The sequence below is a fragment of the Balaenoptera musculus genome, chromosome 14 (assembly GCF_009873245.2).
Source record: "Balaenoptera musculus isolate JJ_BM4_2016_0621 chromosome 14, mBalMus1.pri.v3, whole genome shotgun sequence".
NCBI lineage: Eukaryota > Metazoa > Chordata > Mammalia > Artiodactyla > Balaenopteridae > Balaenoptera > Balaenoptera musculus.
In genome coordinates this window covers 22,745,402-22,765,968 of record NC_045798.1, presented here as the reverse complement: position 1 = coordinate 22,765,968, position 20,567 = coordinate 22,745,402, and the positions used below count along the sequence as shown (strand labels likewise).

At 41.6% G+C, this 20,567-nt stretch overlaps 2 protein-coding genes across 2 annotated transcripts; both read right to left on the bottom strand.

Moving 5' to 3' along the window:
- Positions 1 to 1,592: 1,592 nt before the first annotated feature.
- Positions 1,593 to 6,588, bottom strand: XBP1 (X-box binding protein 1). Its single transcript, XM_036874391.1, is given in 6 exon segments — positions 1,593 to 2,904; positions 3,211 to 3,318; positions 3,321 to 3,356; positions 4,187 to 4,315; positions 5,120 to 5,216; positions 6,308 to 6,588. Coding segments are annotated over 6 exon segments (1,167 nt in total). The 5' UTR covers positions 6,547 to 6,588; the 3' UTR covers positions 1,593 to 2,346.
- A 4,602-nt stretch (positions 6,589 to 11,190) lies between these two features.
- LOC118880157 (thioredoxin domain-containing protein 17-like) lies at positions 11,191 to 11,701 on the bottom strand. Its single transcript, XM_036823604.1, has one exon. The coding sequence runs from the start codon at positions 11,671 to 11,673 to the stop codon at positions 11,302 to 11,304; it is 372 nt and encodes a 123-aa protein (XP_036679499.1). The 5' UTR covers positions 11,674 to 11,701; the 3' UTR covers positions 11,191 to 11,301.
- Between the last annotated feature and the right edge of the window lie 8,866 nt (positions 11,702 to 20,567).

Below are 20,567 nucleotides of genomic sequence, written 5' to 3'. Positions count from 1 at the left end.
ATAATATGGTGTTAGACTATAGCTCCAGCAAGACAGGATGTTGTCTTTCAGCAACTGGTTAGTGGGTAAACAAGCCAGTCTTCCTGTCCCTTAATTAACTTTAGAAGTCAGAGGGTAAAGATTTAATTTTAGAAGATTATAATCTGATGCCATGAAATATTCTTGGAGTAGGCGGTATTAACTACCTCTGCCTACAGTTCTGTCCCTACTTTGCCTGCTCCAGTAGCACACATAGTAGAAAAGCAGAGAAGCACACGTTGGTGTCACAAGGCCCAGGGAAATGGTGTACAGGTATCTGTCACCTGCTTCTTTGAGTTATGGACAACCGTCTGTATTTAATAGAAATCTTGCTTTGGTTTTGCGGAGAAAGATGTTTTTATTTCTAACCATTCCATTTAGTGTTTCAGTATGAAGATAGGATATCCTGAGTGTTTAGTAATTTTCACCCATCTGTGCAGGAAATGAAAATTCAATCTACATAGGTTGTGTCCTGTGTTATTCCTGTTGTACAGCTGTCTCTTTCATGTGATGTCATTGAATGTAAATTACTTGAGCCCCAGTCTTCAGATGCTTGTTCTATAATGTTGAAAGCTAAAATGTATCTGTAATTACATCTGCCTACACAATCCCTAAATAGATTCTCAGCACTTAAATTTTCAGTTTTAGAAAATCTGGTGATCAGGTTTTTAATTGTGGGGCAGCTGGAGGATTGTTCTTACACTTACAAAACAGAAACTCAGAGATTAAGCAAGTTTGCATTGCCAAGTAGTAGGATTGGGCTCTGGTTTCAGCAACCAGGGACCTTAGGCTCTCTTGCCCACTAGTATGCTTGTGGACACGCCCCCAATCACACCAAAGGCATTTCCTTGTACTTGGCTGGAACCATAGCCTGCTTTGCCTTGCTGCTGGGGATTCTTCGAATCCCACCTCGTTTGGTCTGCTCACTCACTCTGACCTCCCCAGAGGTAGTCAGTAAATACTGGCATAGAATCCTGGCATGGGTAAAATAATTTCTATAAATTAGGGGACTCCTTTAATATCTTGTAAGTGGATTCTCAAGGAAAAGATGCACCTTGGATGATGAGTTTATCAAGTCTGTAGTTTGGGGGTTGTAACAGATTCATTCTTTTGTGAAACATGTCCTAGAGTGTATATAATTCTGTAAGAGATTAAAACCCTTCCAAAGTGGATTAGGAGATAACAGTTAACTTTTGAGTGCTTGGGACGGTGCCTGGCATATACTAAGTGCTTATAATGCATCATCTCTTTGAATCCTCTAGCAGCCTTTAGAGATACTATTATACCCCTTTACAGATGAGGAAATAAGTGGTAATTTATGCCCAGGGTTACCCAGCTGAACTGGTGGCAGAGTTGAACCCAGGGAGTTTGAGTCTAGAAAATGCTCTTAATCCCTATAATAATAGCAAAAGTATTGATATTTAATGGCATGTCCTTCTCTAACATGTTAATAGCAAAAGTTGTTAAGTGTTCTAGCTCTGCCATTTACTAGCTGTAATGTTGGTCAGTTAGGCTGAAGAAACTGTCTCAAATATAGTAACTGGTCAGAGTGTATTACTTCAGGCAGCCAGGAATTGAAGCAGGCGGTAATTAAGGGGGGAAAGTCTTCAGTCACTTTAAAAAGTGGCATGCTCACTGAAGTGGGATAAATCACTACCATGGCAAACAGTGAAAACCAAGAGAGAATAACAACAGTAAGACTTGAGGTTCAAGAAGGAATCAAAGAACAAAGACACTGCATTGTACTTTTTAACTGCACAGGTAGTTTTAAATAAATGGAGAAAGCACCTTCCAAAAGTTACACTAGCAGGGAAAGATTCCATCAAGCATTTACATAGTAAATTTCTATTTTACAAAAGATTCTTGATCTTTACTTGAACTGTACATGATAAGGGAAAAGGAGCCCCCTCAAATAGGTGTTCTCTCTGCTTGCAGAAGCAAACTAAAGGACCTAAGATCGGAGGCAAGCCTGGGATGCCAAGATGGGTAAAGAGAAATGATAAAGGGCCATTCGTTAATTCCATGTCTAAGACACTTTTCTAGTGATGCTTATGTAAATACTTTAGGGCAAACCACTGCCCTTAAGATAAAGGAACAACCTCAGAATCTGTAATTCTGGATTATAGTAATGTATCTGTGTACCCTGGACTGCTGAATGTCAAAAGACAATACTTGGGGGTGACCTATGAGGTTTGAACAAATACTTTAGAGGAATTCTCTAGGACCATACACCCTCTACTTTGGCTTTTTGAATGAAGCACAGGCTTCTGTGCCATATCCTCCAGCAGTGTAATAGTCAAGAAAAGGGCATCAGTATTGGATCACTCCTTAGACACTAATCAGCTGGGGAAAGAGTTCACTGGCAAAAGTGTCCTCCCAAGAATGGTCTACACCAAGCAGAGAGGACATGTCACTCAAGGGAGAAGGGGAACCCTCATAGCTACAGTCACTATAAGCATCCAGTAGGCAGGAAGATGGCTTCAGGCAGTGGCTGGTTGAAAGCAGATCTGAGATACCCAGCTCTGGAATGAAGTCATCTTCTACAAGTTCTTCCTTCACTGAGACAGTGAATTCAGGGTGATCCTTCTCTGAGGGACTGGAAGGTGCTTCCTCAATTTTCACTACCACATTAGCTTGGCTCTCTGTCTCAGAGGGTATCTCTAAGACTAGGGGCTTTGTATACACGTGGTCAAAACGAATCAGTTCATTAATGGCTTCCAGCTTGGCTGATGACGTCCCCAGGGATGGAGAGGGGGGTGTGGGTAAGGAACTGGGTCCTTCTGGGTCGACTTCTGGGAGCTGCTCCAGGCTGGTAGACTCTGGGGAAGGACATCTGAAGAACATAACTGGGTCCAAGTTGAACAAAATGCCCAACAGGATATCAGACTGTAAAAGGAAAAATTAAATGGAGTTCAACTATTAGAATGCACTGAGAATCTACCTTAGTGCTAGGTTCCATAATGTAAATTAATCATTAGGCTATAGGATGACCTCCAGGACCCACCAGACCCATTTATCTATACTCCACTCCATGTCCTAAACCACCTGGAAATAGGAAGGTAGTCAATGTTCACCTCCAACTCAACCAAAACTACCTTCTCTGCCCTCATCTGTCTGGTTAGGGATGTCAGGCATCAAACAAATGGAATTAAATAGTTATACACCTCTTTAGTAAACCTGAATAAGCCCTACCTCAGAGTCTGAAGAGTCAACACCGTCAGAATCCATGGGGAGATGTTCTGGAGGGGTGACAACTGGGCCTGCACCTGCTGCAGAGGTGCACGTAGTCTGAGTGCTGCGGACTCAGCAGACCCGGCCACCGGCCTCGCTCCATTCCCCTGGGAAGAAAGACCAAAGTGAATGAACAGCTCCAATAGCTGAGAGTCCCCAGGGAAATACTTGCCAGGAAGCTGTGATTCTTGACTTTCAAGAAAGCTAGAAAACTATTCTTTAGAGCTGAAATCTTTCCCTTAAACCTTTGTTATTTCCATTTTCTTGAGCCCTCCTCAAGAAGAGATAAGAAAAGGAAGGTAAGACTAACTTCATTGTGATTTTCTGTACAATGAAACATTTTTCTTCCCCAAGCAAAGATTCAGGCAGGACCGATATTCTTAAATAATATCTTACTTATATTCTCAATAAGAATAAAGTAATAAATAAAGTAATAAGTAATAAAGTTCTATAGTGAATTTAGGCCCAGAATCTTTTTGGATAGTAATTTTTTAAAAAGTTTGTCCTGAACATTATCTTCTGAGTAGAACTGCCCTACTGTCAACCGTAGACCACTTAAGTGTTATCACTGAATTTGCCATGATTCGTAAATTAAAACCCATACATCACTCTTCTATCAGAAAGGTGTCACTATCATAATGAATCCCTTCTCAGTCATATTCATCAAAGAACCACTATAATTTTAGTAGCATTCAAAGTTAGGTTTGACTGGCTCTCTTATCCTGGTTCTCCTTAATGTTGGCATGGTAGATATATCCTGTCGACTACTGGCATTTGTTAGTACTTGCTCTTGGAGAGTCATCTAACTTATTTTAATTATTAGGACCTGATACTATTCACTACACTCTTGAAAAATGAATAAGTATCATTAAAGAAAGAGGTCATGTCACTTAAAACCAGTTCTCACATACGGCACCAAATAAAGGACATGACTTACTTTGGTCTCTGCCTCCTCTTCAGTCACTAGGGCATCCATCCCCAAGCGCTGTCTCAATTCCTGGTTCTCAACTACGAGGCCATGAGTTTTCTCTCGTAAAAGCTGATTTTCTAGCAAAAGTTTTTGGTTCTGGAAGAAAGTTCAGAAGAGGCTATTAAGACATCTAATTCTTTCACTTAAGAATCCACCTGACAGCATTTCACTACAATAGGTTTCCTTTCCTTCTCCCGGGTCTTTTGGAAAACTCTATGCTTATGAAGTTGTTCACAGTGGGTATTAGAAGGCAAGGTTATAATTACAAAAAAAAAGTTATTTAGGAAGTGCTATCTCATGGGGTCACATATAACACAATGCCCCCAACTACTAATAGAGACTTCAGCAAAGAGTGACTTGTGGCTTTAATTTAGATATGATGTTTAAAAAAATCCTATCTTGAACTGGCGGGTGATAATAAAAGTGGTAGTGGTGGACTGTAAAATCAACATGTTAAAAAAGAAGAACAACACAAATAATCCTTATGTATTCAAGATGTGTAACTGGCAACAATTTAAGTTTAGGTAACAAGTAGACCCTAGAAGGGGAAGGGAACAGTTAGTGGACTTTTGGATAAGCCAGAAAAGGTCTCAAGTTTAAGCAATGATTTCCTATCTGCTTTTACTAATTTTTTAGTACTAACTGATAAAACATTGTTGAAATGTTGTAATTCACCAGCTTTGAGATAGAGCTAGCACCAAATGCCAAGAGGGTCAATCACTTCTGCTCTCATCAAGGTTCACCACTTAACCAACTACCTATCTACCCTAACTTAGATTAACTAAAAGTTTAACTTTTAATTATATGTCCAATTGTATTCTAAAGGAGACGAAGCAACCATTAACCAAGGAAAGATATACAATGGATAAAAGATACGAGTTTGGCCTTAAGTATTTTTACCTCTTCTTCCAAATCTACCACTTGTTGCTCCAGCTCACTCATTCGAGCTTTCTTTCGGTCTCTGGCAGTCTGAGCTGCTACTCTGTTTTTCAGTTTCCTGAGAACAGAAAGAGACATACCACACTGAGTCATCTCAAACCTTATTTATATCTTTATTTGAAAACTTGGCCACCTGGTGCTTTCATTTTAATTTACAGTACAAGGTAGACTAATGGTAAAATACACTTCAAGGTTCTCCCCTCAAGAAAACAAAACCAAAAAAAAAAAAAAAAAAAATCAGCCTTCTGTGGATCTAGCTTGAAGACCTACTTTATTCTCCCCCATACTGAGTCATCCACCTTCGTCTCATCCCTGGCCACAGCACAGAGGCTAGACACAAATATTATTCACCTTGCATCACAAGATATTTCCTCCTCCCCTTTCTACTCCCCCGTTGCTTCCTGACTCCAATCCCCTTAAACAGGATCCAACCTGGACTGATTAAATCTAGTAAAGGCTGCAATAGCGCTATATAGCGCTAATAAATCCTCCCTCCCTAAACCCAACTCAAAAGAGGGAGAGGCTGATGCGACTTTCGCCCTGGTGCTGAAAGCCTAGGCCCGTGTCTACTCCAGGAGGCACTTCATAAATCACAAAAAGCACAATGATCATAAGAGAACTAACATTTACGGAGGACTAAGTACTAGGCATTTCTCAATCTCCCCAGCAGCCTGATGAAGTAGATACCATTTTAAGGATGCAGAGGCTGAGTTTGACTCGGGAGCCTTACAGCGCTCCCAGCCCCCTTCAACAGCTGACATTTCAGTTCCGTGCGTCTCCAAAAAAGTAGGTTAACCAATTGGCTTCATGTCACAGCCCAAGTTCAGAAAAGCTGACCACGGGTCTGTGGTCACAGCTAGAGAGCCTGGAACCCAGGTACCCTTAAACCCAGCTCTGGTTATCTCTAATGAGATAGAAAAGAAGTAAATAAAAAAGGCCTGCGCAGCTCTGGACTCCACCCAGCGCGGTGGATCTGCCAGTCCAGACTTCCTGCCCCGCCCCGCGCCACGCTGGCACCGGACTGGCCCGGCCACCAACGCCTGAGCGCTGCGGGCGGTCAGCGCGGCCCCAGGTCCCTGTCTCGCCTTCGGATTCGGTCCCAGACCCCAGGCCCTCGCCCTCCGGCTCCGCGCCTCGACCCTCGCCCACCTCCGCAGCGCCTTCTCCTCGGGGCTCAGGTGCGTGAGGCGCTGTCGTTTGCGCGCCTGGGGCGGCCCCCCGCTCGCCGCCTCCGGGCTGGCCCCTCGCTGGCCCGGCAACATGATCGGCAGAGCCCGGCCTGCCGGGGCTCCGGCGGCGGCGGCGGTGGTGGTGGCGGGCTGGCCGGACAGAAGCAGAACTTTGGGTGCCCCGGCGGCCGGGCTCTGCGCGGCTGCCACCACCACCATGGCCAGAGCGTGTCTACCCGAGTGCGCGCCCCCGCCGCCCAGCGGGCCGGTTCCGCCGCGCCCAGCCTTTCTACGATCGTGGCCCTCCTCGATTGGCCAGCGCCGAGTGACGCAGGCCTATTTCGGCGCCCATTGGTCCGGCCGATCCGGAGGGGGTGGGGCCAGGGCGTCCAGCGTGGCGGCTGCGGTGCCGGGCATTTTTCGCCGGGGTGGCCGGTAGGTGTAGCTCGGCGCTGTGTTAGGGCACCGGAGGGCCAGGTCTGGGGAAGTGCCGTGCTCGTGAGGAAGGGTCCGGAGCCAGGCGGAGTTTCCTCAATAAATGGAATTTCCCCCCTAGGCTGACGCAGAGTTTAATTCCAAACCGAGAGATTTCCAGACCAATTTTTACGGAGACTAACAGATTTTTACCCGCCCCTGGCAGAATTGTATCTTGTGCGCCACTTAGGGCCCGGAGCTGAGCAGAAAATCGAAAGACCAGCGCGAATCGGGGCTTGGGTTAGAGAAAAGCCTGCAAAGAAATTCCGCGAAATAAGTCTTTAGGGAATGAGATCGCGCGTTTTAAAACTAGGTTTAACTCATAGTGAAGGCTTAATAAACCTTAGGTGGTGTTCTCTCAGAGTGGCGGAAATACGTGTAATTTCATTTTTCTTTGCATCTCTAAACTTTCTGCTATGAGCATACATTATTATTATTATTATTATTATTATGAAAAGAAAAAATGTCACGTATAAGACATGAGGGGAGGTTCAGGGCTCTTGCCCGCCTGTTGCGGCGCAAAGGGGCGGGGGGCGGGGGGCTTGTGAAAGAGGGGCCTCCGAACGGTAGCTAGGGACCAGTTTAGACACAGGAATATTAAAATGGAGAAACCCGAGGAAACACCCCACACGGGCATTTTCACTTTTTTGAAGCAAATTACAAAATGTTAAGTCCCCTAGAATTACAAAGCAATACTTTCTTTAATAAGTAGTTACTGCTTCCTCTATGCTCAGCACTGTTCTAGGTTCTAGGGATGCAGAGATGAGTAAATCTCGTAGCTGGTGTTTGGAAGATATGCAAAAAGTGAAAAGGTAGAACGCTTCCAGGTAATTCTTCGGTGTTACTAAGTCAGGTTAGCCCTTCAATTATATTTTGGTGGAAGAAAACAGTATGGGAAGAAGGAATGAATGAAAGCAGTTCAGTCTTTAGATATATAGGCCCTTTTAAGGGCGTAGTTTCCGTCATTCCCAGGACTAGACTGTGAGCCTCCTAGTATTTTCTTCCTCCAAATTGGCAGAGTGAAATCAATGACTTTATTTAAACTGAGCTGGCCCAGCTCAGGCCGTCCTGAACACAGGCTGCTTCTGTGGACTGGGAAAGACATGGGGGCTAATCAGAGACCAGGACAAAACAGCCTGCCTTCTTTTTAACTCCCATCAACCTTGAGCCAGCTGGGTCCTAAAGTGCCTGCAGGGGTGAGAGACTCCTGGCCCTGGGACCTTTGGGGAGAATTCTTCAGAATACCTTCTGGTTGAGACCTTCCTGTTAAAGGACCTTGGAAAGCTGTAAGAGGTTCTGAGAAAAGTCATGTAATTGTCATGCAGTCTTTTATTTAAGTTAATATTTGTGAATGCCAAAAGAACGTCTGGCACTGTGTAAGAAATCTCAGGGAAACTAGAAGAAATTTAAATCATTTAGACATAAAAAGAAAATGCATGAGGCCTCTATTAGTCCATCATGGTGTAAATGAGTGACCATAAGGAGAAGGTACAAGATGCTGGGGCAGAGGCGAAAAAGCCAGTGGATTGCATTTTAGTCTTGGTTAATTGGGTAGAAATGGAATGTTGAAATTGACTCCCACAGCTTTGTTTTCAAGGCTTTCATCTTTTTGATAAACATGTTAAATCATACTCAAAAACAGTAATTGGACCCAGTGCAGATTGCTGTCCGTGGAATCATGAACACTCGTGTCCAAACCTTTGAACAGTTTTATATCCTCTCTGTAACATTTCTCTGATAATTCTTGCATCAGATGCCAGTAATATTTTAAAACAGTTACTAGGCACTTGTGATAAGAGCTATAAAATATATAAAATACAAAGTTCTTAGTCTTTGTGAAATGCAAGAAACAGTAGAGCATTAAGTCTAAATAAGTAAAAGAACTACACCAAACCCAGTAGCAATCTGAAACTAAAATTCAAGAACTGCTCTCTAATACGGTAGCCACTGACCACAGGTGGCTATTGATTCTTTTTCCCACCTGTCTTTTTCACAGTCTCCATTCTAGCACTCTTCACTCACATCACTCACGCTTAATCTTCCCAAGGTGCACTGCCCTGAGGTAGAAAAATCTCTGGGGCTCCGAACAAATAGACTAGTCAAGCTATTAGTGATGAGATTGAAAAACGAAATGACCCTCATCACTGAGTATCAATCCCTTTCCAACTCCATTGGTTCTAATTCTTTGTTTTCAACAAAATTGATGGAAGACAAGATTGAGTTGTCAGCTGAGACTTGAATACAATAATTTTTAATAATAGGTCATTATGTGACTTGGCTTCTAACTTGAAAGATGTTCAAACAATTGAAGGACATCGTTATAACAAAATGCCTTCCTTCCCCATCCACTTAGTTATATGAACAACGTTTTAGGGGACTTTTTTTAATTAAAAAAAAGGAATAAAATTAATTCTGAATCCTGCCTCACTATAGCAATAAGTATTATTAATCCACTGATACATGACGCAAAGATACATTTCCAATATCATTTTACTCTCTATGTTTAATAATTATCAAAATTTGGAATACTTGTTGTTTTGATAAACTTTGTAAAATTTGTACTGATTTTAATTGTTATGATAGCTCCATGTAGAATAATTTTTTATGGTTTGAAGAAAGCTTTAAAATATTTAAATGTGTATATTTTTACGCAAGGTAGCCTATTAGGTAATCAATAGTAGACTTTTAAACATAAAACTATATTACATTGAGATAAAAGTCTGTAAGGAAAGTAGAATGGAAATATAACTTAAAAAGGAAAGAGAAATAAGGTAAGTTTTCTGGTTCTGAATAAAGAGCTTGTTGATTTTTTTTTAACTTTTGATTTTGATATAATTTCAAACTTACAGAAAAGATGCAAGAATTGTACAAAGAGTTCCGGCAGACTCTTCACCCAGACAGTTTTTTTTTTTTGGCTGCGTTGGGTCTTCGTTGCTGCGCGTGGGCTTTCTCTAGTTGCGGTGAGCGGGGGCTGCTCATCATTGCAGTGCGTGGGCTTCTCATTGAGGTGGCATCTCTCGTTGTGGAGCACGCGCTCTAGGCACGCAGGCTTCAGTAGTTGTGGCGCCCGGGCTTAGTTGCTCTGCGGCATGTGGGACCTTCCCAGACCAGGGCTTGAACACGTGTCCCCTGCATTGGCAGGCAGATTCTTAACCACTGCCACCAGGGAAGCCCACCCAGACTTTTTACTCAGACTCACCAGTTAACTTTTTACTGTGTTTGCCTTATCAGTCTCTCTCTCTATGTATGTGTGTGTATCTCATATATGTATATATATATATTCACTGTGTATCTCATATATATATATATTTTCACAATTTTTTTCTGAACTATTTATGAATAAGTTTCAGTTATGATGCCCCATTACTCCTAAATACTTGAGCATGTGTTTCCTAAAACCAAGGCATATTCTCCTCATAGCGGCAGTGCAACCATCAAAATCAGGAAATTAGCATATGTAGAGATACAGTATCACTATCTAATCCCCAAACTCCATTCAAATTTCTCTGATTCTTCTAATAATGTCCTTTAAGGGAACCCTCCTACACTGTTGGTGGGAATTTAAATTGGTATGGCCACTATGAAGAACAGTGTGGAGGTTCCTTAAAAAAGTAAAAATAGAGCTACCATATGATTCTGTAATCCAACTCCTGGACATATATTTGGAAAAGATGAAAACTCTAATTCAAAAAGATACATGCACCCCGATGTTCATAGCAACACTATTTACAATAGCCAAGGCATGGAAGCAACCTGAATGTTCATCGACATTTGAATAGATAAAGATGTGGTATATATATACATATACAATGGAATATTACTCAGCCATAAAAAGAATGAAATATTGCCATTTGCAGCAATATGGATGGACATAGAGAATATTATATTAAGTGAAGTAAGTCAGAGAAAGACAAATATTATATGCTATCACATATATGCAGAATCTAAAAAATAATACAAATGAATTTATTTACAAAACAGAAACAGACTCACAGACATAGAAAACAAACTTATGGTTACCAAAGGGAAGGGCAGGGGAGGGATAAATTAGGAGTATGGGATTAACAGATGCACACTACAATGTGTAAAATAGATAGACAACAAGGATTTACTGTATAGCATAGGGAGCTATATTCAATATCTTATAATAACCTACAAGGGAAAAGAATTTGAATATATATATATAACTAAATCACTTTGCTATACACCTGAAACTAACACAATGTTGTAAATCAACTATAGTTCAATATAAATAAATAAATAAATACACAAATACTGTCCTTTAAAGTACAAGATCTGTTCCAAAATCAAGCATTGCATATGGTGATTATCATGCTTTTTAGTGTCCTTCAACTGGGAACAGTTCCTCAGTCCTTTCACGTCTTTTTTTTTTTATCATCATTTATTTACTTATTGCTAACATGAATTCAAAGCGAGTATGCAGATTCTTTTATTCTAGAGCAAATCAGGAAATAAAGACACAATTGCCATCATCAAATCTTAATCTTCAGAGAACAACATCCCCACGAGGTCGGCCTGAAGACACTCAGATTCTACCAGTTTTTGAGGTGTTCCATACTTAAGTAGTGTAGGCACTGCAGTTAATTCCAACTTTTTCCTGAAGTCATTATTTGGATCTTTCCAATAAGGTTTTTCTCCTACTTGGCAGTAGATAAACACCCATCCTTCACCAACATGCTTCAGCCCCTCTCGTACAACTGGTTCAGCCTGCACGCAGTCGGGGCACCAGCTTTTGCCTTCGGTGTCCTTAAAACCAGAAAAATAGGCGAAAATGGTCTTGCCCCTGTGCTGCTCCACCACCTGCGTGAATTCCTCGTAGCCAGACATGCTCACCTCTTCATAGTGGGCCATCGAGAGAGCGTGCCATCGGAACACTGGAGGTGTCGGGTTCTGCCACCGCCGGGAGAGGCTCCATGCGGGGTGGGGCCTCATGTCTTGTCTTTTTTTTTTTTTAATAAATTTATTTATTTATTTACTTATTTTTGGCTGTGTTGGGTCTTCGTTGCTGTGCGCAGGCTTCAGTAGTTGTGGCACATGGGCTCAGTAGTTGTGGCTCATGGGCTCTAGAGCACAGGCTCAGTAGTTGTGGCGCACGGGCTTAGTTGCTCCGCAGCATGTGGCATCTTCCCAGACCAGGGCTCGAACCCGTGTCCCCTGCATTGGCAGGCAGATTCTTAACCACTGCACCACCAGGGAAGCCTGCCTCATGTCTTTTCTGATGTTGACCTCTTTGAAATGTATGGGTCAATTATTTTGTAGAATGACCCTCAGTGTGGGTTTGTCTGATGTGACTTCATGATTAATGTGTTTTGGGCAGGAATACCACACAGTGATGCTGTTTTCTTCTCGGTGCATCATATCAGGAGGCAGGAGATGTCAATTTGTCCCATAACCAGTGATATTAACTTTTACCAATTGGTTAAGATGCTGTCTCCTAAAGTTAATTAGTAGCTTTTGTACTTATTAATAATACCTATTTTGTAGAAGGATATTTAAAGATATCTACCTATCCTGTTCCTCATTATATCTTCACTCACAGTTCTAGGATCCATTGACGATTCTTGCCTAAATTAATTCTTACCATAGTGATTTCCAAATAGTGATTTCCTAATTCTATCATTCCTTCTGCATTTATTCCTTGGAATTCTACTGTGAGGTAGAACTTTCCCTTCTTATTTATTTAGTTATTCATATCGATATCAACTCACAGAGTGCTATTTTACTCAGTGGGTTTAAAAAAATCTATTACTACATTATTTATTTTGATTCTTAAATTGTCTCAGACTTGACCAGTGGGAGACCATTGGTCTCCATTTTTAATGACCTCCATTTTTAATTTTGGTAAAATATACATAACATAAAATTTACCAATAACCATTTTTAGGCATACAACTCAGTGGCATTAAGTACATTCACATTGTTGTACAACCAGCACCACTGTCCATCTCCAGAACCTTCTCATCATCCCAAGCAGAAACTCTGTACCCATTAAACAATAACTCTCCACTCCCCCATCCTCCCAGCCTCTAGTTACCTTTGTTCTACTTTCTGTCTCTATGAATTTGCCTATTCTAGGTACCTTGTGTAAGTGGAGTCATACAGTACTTGTCCCTCTGTGTCTGATTTATTTCACATAATATAATAGCTTCAAGGTTATCCATGTTGTAGCATGTATGAGAGCCTCTTCCTGACGTGTGTCCTTTCTGGCATGTCCCAATCATTCTTTGACCACTTACTTATTTTCTGGTAGAACAAGATATTCCAGACTCATCTATTCTTTCCCAGGCCCAGCCCTTGAATGGGCCATTTCTCCAAGGAGGTCTGGCTCCTTTTCATGGAGAATAATATTTAGTGACAAAGATCTGTGCACTACGTGCGCTCATTGCTACTGGGGTGTCATTGCTTCTAGGTTGTCTCAGTGGATAGAACTAGGAAATAATATTTGTACATGTATGTGTATACATACCCACATAAAAAGATATAGAAATATATAGATGTTTGTATGTCTATACCTATTTTTATATCGATCTATCTTATGTATTAAAAACTCATGAGTGCACACCAATAACTCCAACTCCAATTCAACACCAAAGAGTTTGTTCTAGCCCTCCCTCTTTTCATGATTTTAACTCTGTTCTCTGACAATAAGGAAACAGATGCCTATTAAATTCTCATGTATACAAATGTATGTAATTAATCTATTGGCAATGGCTGGTTGAATCCTTGGCCCCAGAATATGCAAACCCCCTCACCCCAGCCAGCTATTCTTGGCCAAATCCTTGACTCATATTTCCAAATGTGTGATGATGGATGGCAAATAACTGTGGTATTTCGATTCCATTGAACACAGCTAAAAGAGTGATACAAAAGTTTTACTTTAAAATGTCAATACTCCCAGTTGCATTAGAAATGACATCCATTGCAACTAATATTTAAGCTTATCATGAGAAATTTTAGATGTTTAAAATGTGGGGTGTATTTAAAATGTGGTATCTAGTTTTACTAAATTATTTTAGGGACCACGTGAACAAAAAAGTTATAAGACCATTGTAGCAGAAGAATAGAACCAAACTGTTCGGAGAGAGAAACAAAGGACAAGAGTGAGCCAGTGAGCCAGTGAGAGACAGAGAACAACAATCATTCCAAAAAATATAAGAAAAGAGGAAAACACAAGAAACATGGTAAGGAGAAAACATGAAATAACATGGTAGGAATATGTCCAAATATATAAATAATCAAAAATAAATATGAATGGATTATATTCCCTTCATAAAAGAAGGAGGCTCTGGTTTAAGTGAAAAATCCAAATTCCAGCTATATGCTGTTTATAGGAAATACACATAAAACAAAACAGCATAAGAATGGAAAATGGCTCACCAGGCAAATGTATACAGAAAACAAGCATATGGAGCAACATTTGTATCAGACAAAATAGAATTTAAGACAAAAACATTTAAAAAGAACAAAGCAGGGTGTTTCATGTTGATTAAAGGTACAAGTTATGAGTCATACATTTTATAAACATAGTAGCATAATTTTGAAATGTATAAAACAAAAACTGAAAATAAATGGTGAAAATGACAGATCCACAATCACAGTGGGAGACGAATACACCTCGCTCAGAATCAACCAATAGAGCAGACAGGAAAGATGTGAATAGCACAATTAACAAATATGATCTCACAGAGAACTTTCCTCTCCACCAGGAACATGTGAAACATTCACAACATTTGATGTCATTTTCCTCTTGCAGAGTGAGATTGATCTGTGTTTCAGGGTTTAGAAATGGAATTGTTTCCAAGTTTTAGCTTTTATGAATAAACCTGCTGTGAGCACTTGTGTACAAACCTTTGTGTGAAAGAAATCTTTGTATTTTCATTTCTCTTGGGCAAATATTCAATACCCAGTGGGGAAACTGCGGGATCACGAGGTAGGTGTATGTTTAACATTTTTAGAAACTGCCAGCTTCCCAAAGTGGTTTTATCATTCGACATTTCCACCAGCAACACAAGGCGTTCTTAGACTACTATAACAGATTGTTATTTAACTCTTTCATTGTTACCCAACTTTTCATTTGTTTACGTTGTTATGTTTTTTTCCAACTGGATTTCGAAAAGCTCATTAGAAACAGAAGCATGGGTTATATATACTTCTTTGTGTTTAGTATAGTGCTGAGTACACATTAGACATTCAATAAATATATTTTTAAATGATTATTAAACTGTTAGGTTGTCTGCAATATGCTTTAAAAGACAGAACATATTTTAAATTACTCTGGCAGACTGCTACATAATACCATTTTCTTGAAAGCAGAATTCAATACAAGGTTGGTCTATCTTGGACTTATTACTAAAGCCTGAAATGTGCTCACTTTAAGGCACTAAGGCAGTATTTCTAGTTACTTACATGGTGTCTATTCTACTTTTCTTTCTTATTAAAAATAATAATAATAATTTTTGTTCAGGGTGCCTAGCTGAAAACACTCAGCTTCCAGATTCCCTTGAAATTATGAGTAGCTGTGGAATAAAGTTCAGGCCAATGTATAAGTGGAAGTTCTAGGCAGAGAGAATTCCAGGAAAGCTTGTTAAATGGAGAAGACTCTACTGGGATGCCTTTCACCTTTTTCCTGTTGCCCCTTTCCCCCAGGCAATGCTTCTTCTTGCCTAGAATGCTGATGAAAGTTCAAAAGGTTGAGACAGTTCAGCAGCCATCCTGCAAGCATGAGGAAGGAAGCCACAAGCTAAGGATGTCAGAGGGGAAAGACAGAAGGAGTCTGGGTTCCTGATGGCATCATGGAGTGACCATCTAGCCCCAACCTATCTCTAGACTGCCCACTTCCAGATCCCAAGTTACGTGACAAATAGAAATATCATGGTGGCTGGGTTTTTATTACATGCCATACAACACAATCCTCAGTTTTACAGGCACTTACCATACTGCCCTAAGTTAGATTTTCCAAATACCGTCTTTGTTTTTCCATGAACAGGCTACTAGTATGGCTGAGGAACTAGTATGCTCAAGTATGGCATCAGGAAGTAGGTGGATCCCAAGGACATAATTTTTATCACTGGCACTTTCTTCTGACACCAGGAAAAGATATGAGTCATTTAGCATTAGAATCACTATTTTGTGGCCAGAAAAATTGAGGTTCAAAGGGACAAAATAATCATCTTAAGGCTGTAGATTACTTTTCCAGCTTATCTATCTGTCCCATACTTCAGTCCTACCGTTTTCCTGGAATGCCCTTTTCCTCTCTCTGTTTACACCATAGTTTCTCAACCTCAGCATTACTGACATTTGGGGCTGGACAATTCTTTGTTGTGGGGTGAGGGCTGTCCTGTGCATTGTAAATTTTACTAGCACCGAGGTCCTACTCACAAGATGCCAGGAGCACCCCCCACTCTTCCCAGTTATGACAACCAAAACTGTCTCTGGACATTGCCAAATATCCCTGAGAGCCAAGACCTCCCCCAGCTGAGATCCACTGCTCTAAACTGTGTCAAACATCACCCTACTGTGCACCTGCACAGACTTCCAGCAACACACCTGTGATACTTGGCAGTACAATCCACCTGTCTGGATCTCCACATTAGACTGTGAGCTCCCAGAAGGCAGGGACTGCATCTGGCTCATCTTTGTAATCCCCCTGCTCATCTACTACACAGATTTTTAAGTGGTCCAGGAGAAGAATGGGAATAGATTTCAGGAATCCTGGCTCCTTGATGCCATGATTTTGACACTCACTCTTAAAAACCCCTGTGTCCTGTGCCTTTGCTTGGTGTCGTATTTTACAGGCTCCCACGCTGTAGTCAAGAGGCAGATTCTAGCAGGAAAGCGCTACGTTGCTCATTGTTCTAAACACAAGTTAAATGGAAATGGAAAGCAAGAATTGTAAGACAACTTTTCATATTCTCACAAGGAGAAATGAAAAACCCTTAAATGATTGGGGAAAGAGCAAAGGTCTATATATACTATTTTTGTTTCCTTAATGGAATCGAAGTTGCATCTTAATCTTGCAAAAAGTGCTATGTACACCCCTCACCCAGTTCCGATTTCCCCTGATGTTGTCCTTTTACACAGCCATGGTACATTTGTCACAACTAAGAAACCGACCTGGATGCACAGGGATTCAGTACCCTCGAGAGTTGGATGAAGTCGTTTGGTTTGCTAGGATTAGTGATTCTAGCGCTTTTAATTTCATGACTGTGTTTTTAAAGGCGGACGTTTTTGAACCGTTTAAGTAACGTTGAGACGCCAAATGTGTGGGCAGGAAATCCTCCTGGTGGTATTGGCGGATGTTTCCTTCAATCCTGCGGCTGCCCACCCCTTTCTGGAGAAGAGTTGCAACACTTCTTGAAGTTCGTTTGTGTGTATTAGGGTTCTAAGAAATTCAGTACTCCTTTGGCTTCCACAAAATGCTGCAGTTCGTTTGCTCGGTAAATTAAACAGAGCCTAAAAGGGCACAACAACAAAAGGAAAAGGTTCGTTTGAAAAGTGAAAAGATATTGCACGCTCTCTTTTGCACTTGGCATTGACCCAGAGCAGTAAATGGCTCAACATTTGGTTTTGTCTCCTTAAAGAAAGCACAAACTCTCCATTGTCGGTACCTTTATTGACACCAAGGTTCAAGGTGGCAAGAGAAGCAAGTTTTATCTACTTGAAAGAAGTTTAAGCACTGTAGGCCCCATTAGTACTAAGAGAATAAACATCAGTTCACTGGTTTTGAACTTTTTTAATAAACTTTTTTTTTTTTTGGTTGTAATTCTAGATTGACAAGAAAAGTTGCAAGGCTGGTACAGAGAATTCCCCATATGTTACCAACCCCCAACCTGGTTCTAGTTTCCCCTAACGTTATCAGTCTACACCACCATTGGTACATTTGTCAAAACTCAGAAACCAACACTGACACAGTGCTATTAACTAAACTCTAGACTTTATTTGGATTTCAACAGTTTCCCTCTTAAAGTCTGTTTTCTGTTCCAGGATCCTGCCTTGGTTTTGATTACTTAGCTTCTGTATGGAACATCTATTTTTGCAAAATGTTTCATGACTAATTTCAGTCAATGGTATTTGTTTGAAGTGCTGGATTTACTCAAGTGCAACCTTCCCAGACACATACGTACCCTGAGGCTCTGACTCCAAAATAACAGCAACTGAATCCCTCCCCCACTGGTGAGGTGGCCTTGCCTTTAGGTGATGCTATGAGGTTTTTCATGACCTGACTTGTAGGAGACTAGATTTCCTGAGAATGGCCCAGGGACTCTCAACATTAAAAAAAAAAAAAAAAAAAAAATCCTCTCTTTTATTTATAGCTGACTTTGTACATGTGATATTCCTGTGGGGAAAGACAGCAAGCTGTACATATTCTGTTGTCTCATAAACTTTTTTTTTTTCATGAAAACATCAAGGATTATGTGATTCAAGAGTCAGCTGGGTAAATATAGATGAAACTCTGGTTTGGTGAATAAAGGAGATACAAGAAGAGAAAAGCTTTGGGAGCGGAGGAGTAGAATTATGATTGCCTCCGAGAATATTGGGAGAGAGACCATCCATCTTCCATTTCCAGACACTGTAAGAACAGTCCTTACAACCTGGGTGCTGGGAGCCTGGGCTTGTGACACAGATGGATGGACATCAGGCAGGTTTTCGGCTCTAACATGCACTAGTTAGGGAAACTTGGACAAGTTACTTAACCCCTCTGAGCCTCAGTTTCCCTGTCAGAAAAATGAGAATCAAGAGTTGACCAAGATAATACATTAAACACAGTTCATGACACAGAGAAAGCACACCATGCGTGTTAAGAATTATTGTTACCGAGGGCCATCCACCTTAATGCCAAGTACCATCCCCACAATCTTCCTAGTTTCCCATTAATCTCATCCTTTCGTCTGTCTTTTGGTACTTGGCAGCCAGGAAGTTTGACAGGTCCCAGAAGGTTAAGTAGAACAATGGTGGGTCCAAATCTTTAAAATATGTCTGAGTATAAAATCTGATCACTGGTCACAAGCAGGGACAGGGTCCATGAAGCAGGAGATGTGTCATAGCAATGGACACCAGGTGAGTTTTCGCCAGCTGCTCCCTCCCCCAACCAGAGAACAAAATGCGTGGACTGGACCTGGCCATGGGCTGCTGATGACCGGCTCTGTCAGTGTGACCTAGGACAACATTCCCAGCAGAGGGCAGCAAACATTTCCTGGGTACACAGACCCCTGACCTCCGGTGAGATTCTGGGGCAGGGTCTGGATGACGCCATCCCTGGGGGTGGGGGGCTTGTGCGAGCTGCTCTGCACAGAACAGGTGAGCCAGCCTGCAGGATCTGGGAAAGAAGAGGTTGGATCTCCAATTTAAAAAAGGAAACGTTTTCTACTAAACACAATCATTTTCTGTTTGGAAACGAGTTGTAATTTCCAGCCTAGAGTTCCGGAATTACAGAGTTTATTATAGTCCTTAGCACCCGCAACGTGCTCCCAAAAGCCCTTGTCATGGTCTGTGCCAGAGGTGGGGGACCGACCACTAAACTTGAACAGGACGGTGGAGGTTAGTGCTTGGCTCTGCTGGGTGACCTGGAATAAACCATGAAACTCTTCAAGAGTTTTTTTTTTTTTGGATGGTTCTGAAGAACCTAGGGGCAGGACAGGAATAAAGACCCAGATGTAGAGAATGGACTTGACATGGGGAGGGGGAAGTGTAAGCTGGGACGAAGTGAGAGAGTGGCATGGACTTATATACACTACCAAACGTAAAATAGATAGCCAGTGGGCAGCAGCCGCATAGTACAGGGAGATCAGCTCGGTGCTTTGTGACCACCTAGAGGGTGGGATAGGGAGGGTGGGAGGGAGACGCAAGAGGGAGGAGATATGGGGATATATGTATACATATAGCTGATTCACTTTGTTATACAGCAGAAACTAACACAACATTGTAAAGCAATTATACTCCAATAAAGATGTTAAAAAAAAAAAGTTTAAAAAAAAAAAAAAGTTTTTTTTTTTCATTGTTGTTTGTTTTACTAGAAAAGACAGGAGTGTGCATGAAAGTAACCTAGCAGAGTGCCTGGAACACAGGAAGGAGCTTCTTGCATTTAGTTCCAGGCTCCAGAGCAAAGGCAGCCCATCCCAGCCTGAGCCTCTTCACTTCACTTGGGAGGCCCTGCCTTGGTATCTGAAGGAGGATGACAGCAGCAGAGACAACCCCCTGTTTGAATTCCCCCTGCCCACAAATGGCCTCTTTGGCGCCCGGGAACAAAGTGCAGGTGACCAGAGTGCCCACCCACTGGCCTCGGATCCCCACCCAGGGCAGCACTGTCCAGGGACAGGTGCATCAACTGAAGGAACGAACACAGATCTCCGACATCCCAAGATACATACTGGGGGACAGGGGTCCTCTAGAGTCACTTTCCAGGTGACCAGGTGACTTTATAACTCGAAGGTGTGTGAGTCTGACTTTTTCTTACCTTCTGGAACAGAGAAAGGGGGTGAGAAGATAGCTGCCCTGGGTACAGCTTTGAATGGGAATAAACATTTCTCAATTGAGGTGTTTCATCAGTGTCTTGAAAAATCAAATTTGTTCAGGCTTGCAGGAAATGGATTGTCTAAGTGTCACTTTAAAAATTTGGCGGGGGGGAATTGAAAACAGTTTTCTAAAGGGACTCCCCTAATCTTGATCAGCAAATGTCCCCCATCCCTCCAGGAACCAGGACAAGAGCAAGGATAACAGTTTGTACTGACTTGAGGTTCTCCTGAAAA

What these genes read in the sequence shown, in the direction of transcription:
- LOC118880157 (XM_036823604.1), bottom strand. Translation starts at nt 11,673, where the DNA reads ATGGCCCACTATGAAGAGGTGAGCATGTCTGGCTACGAGGAATTCACG.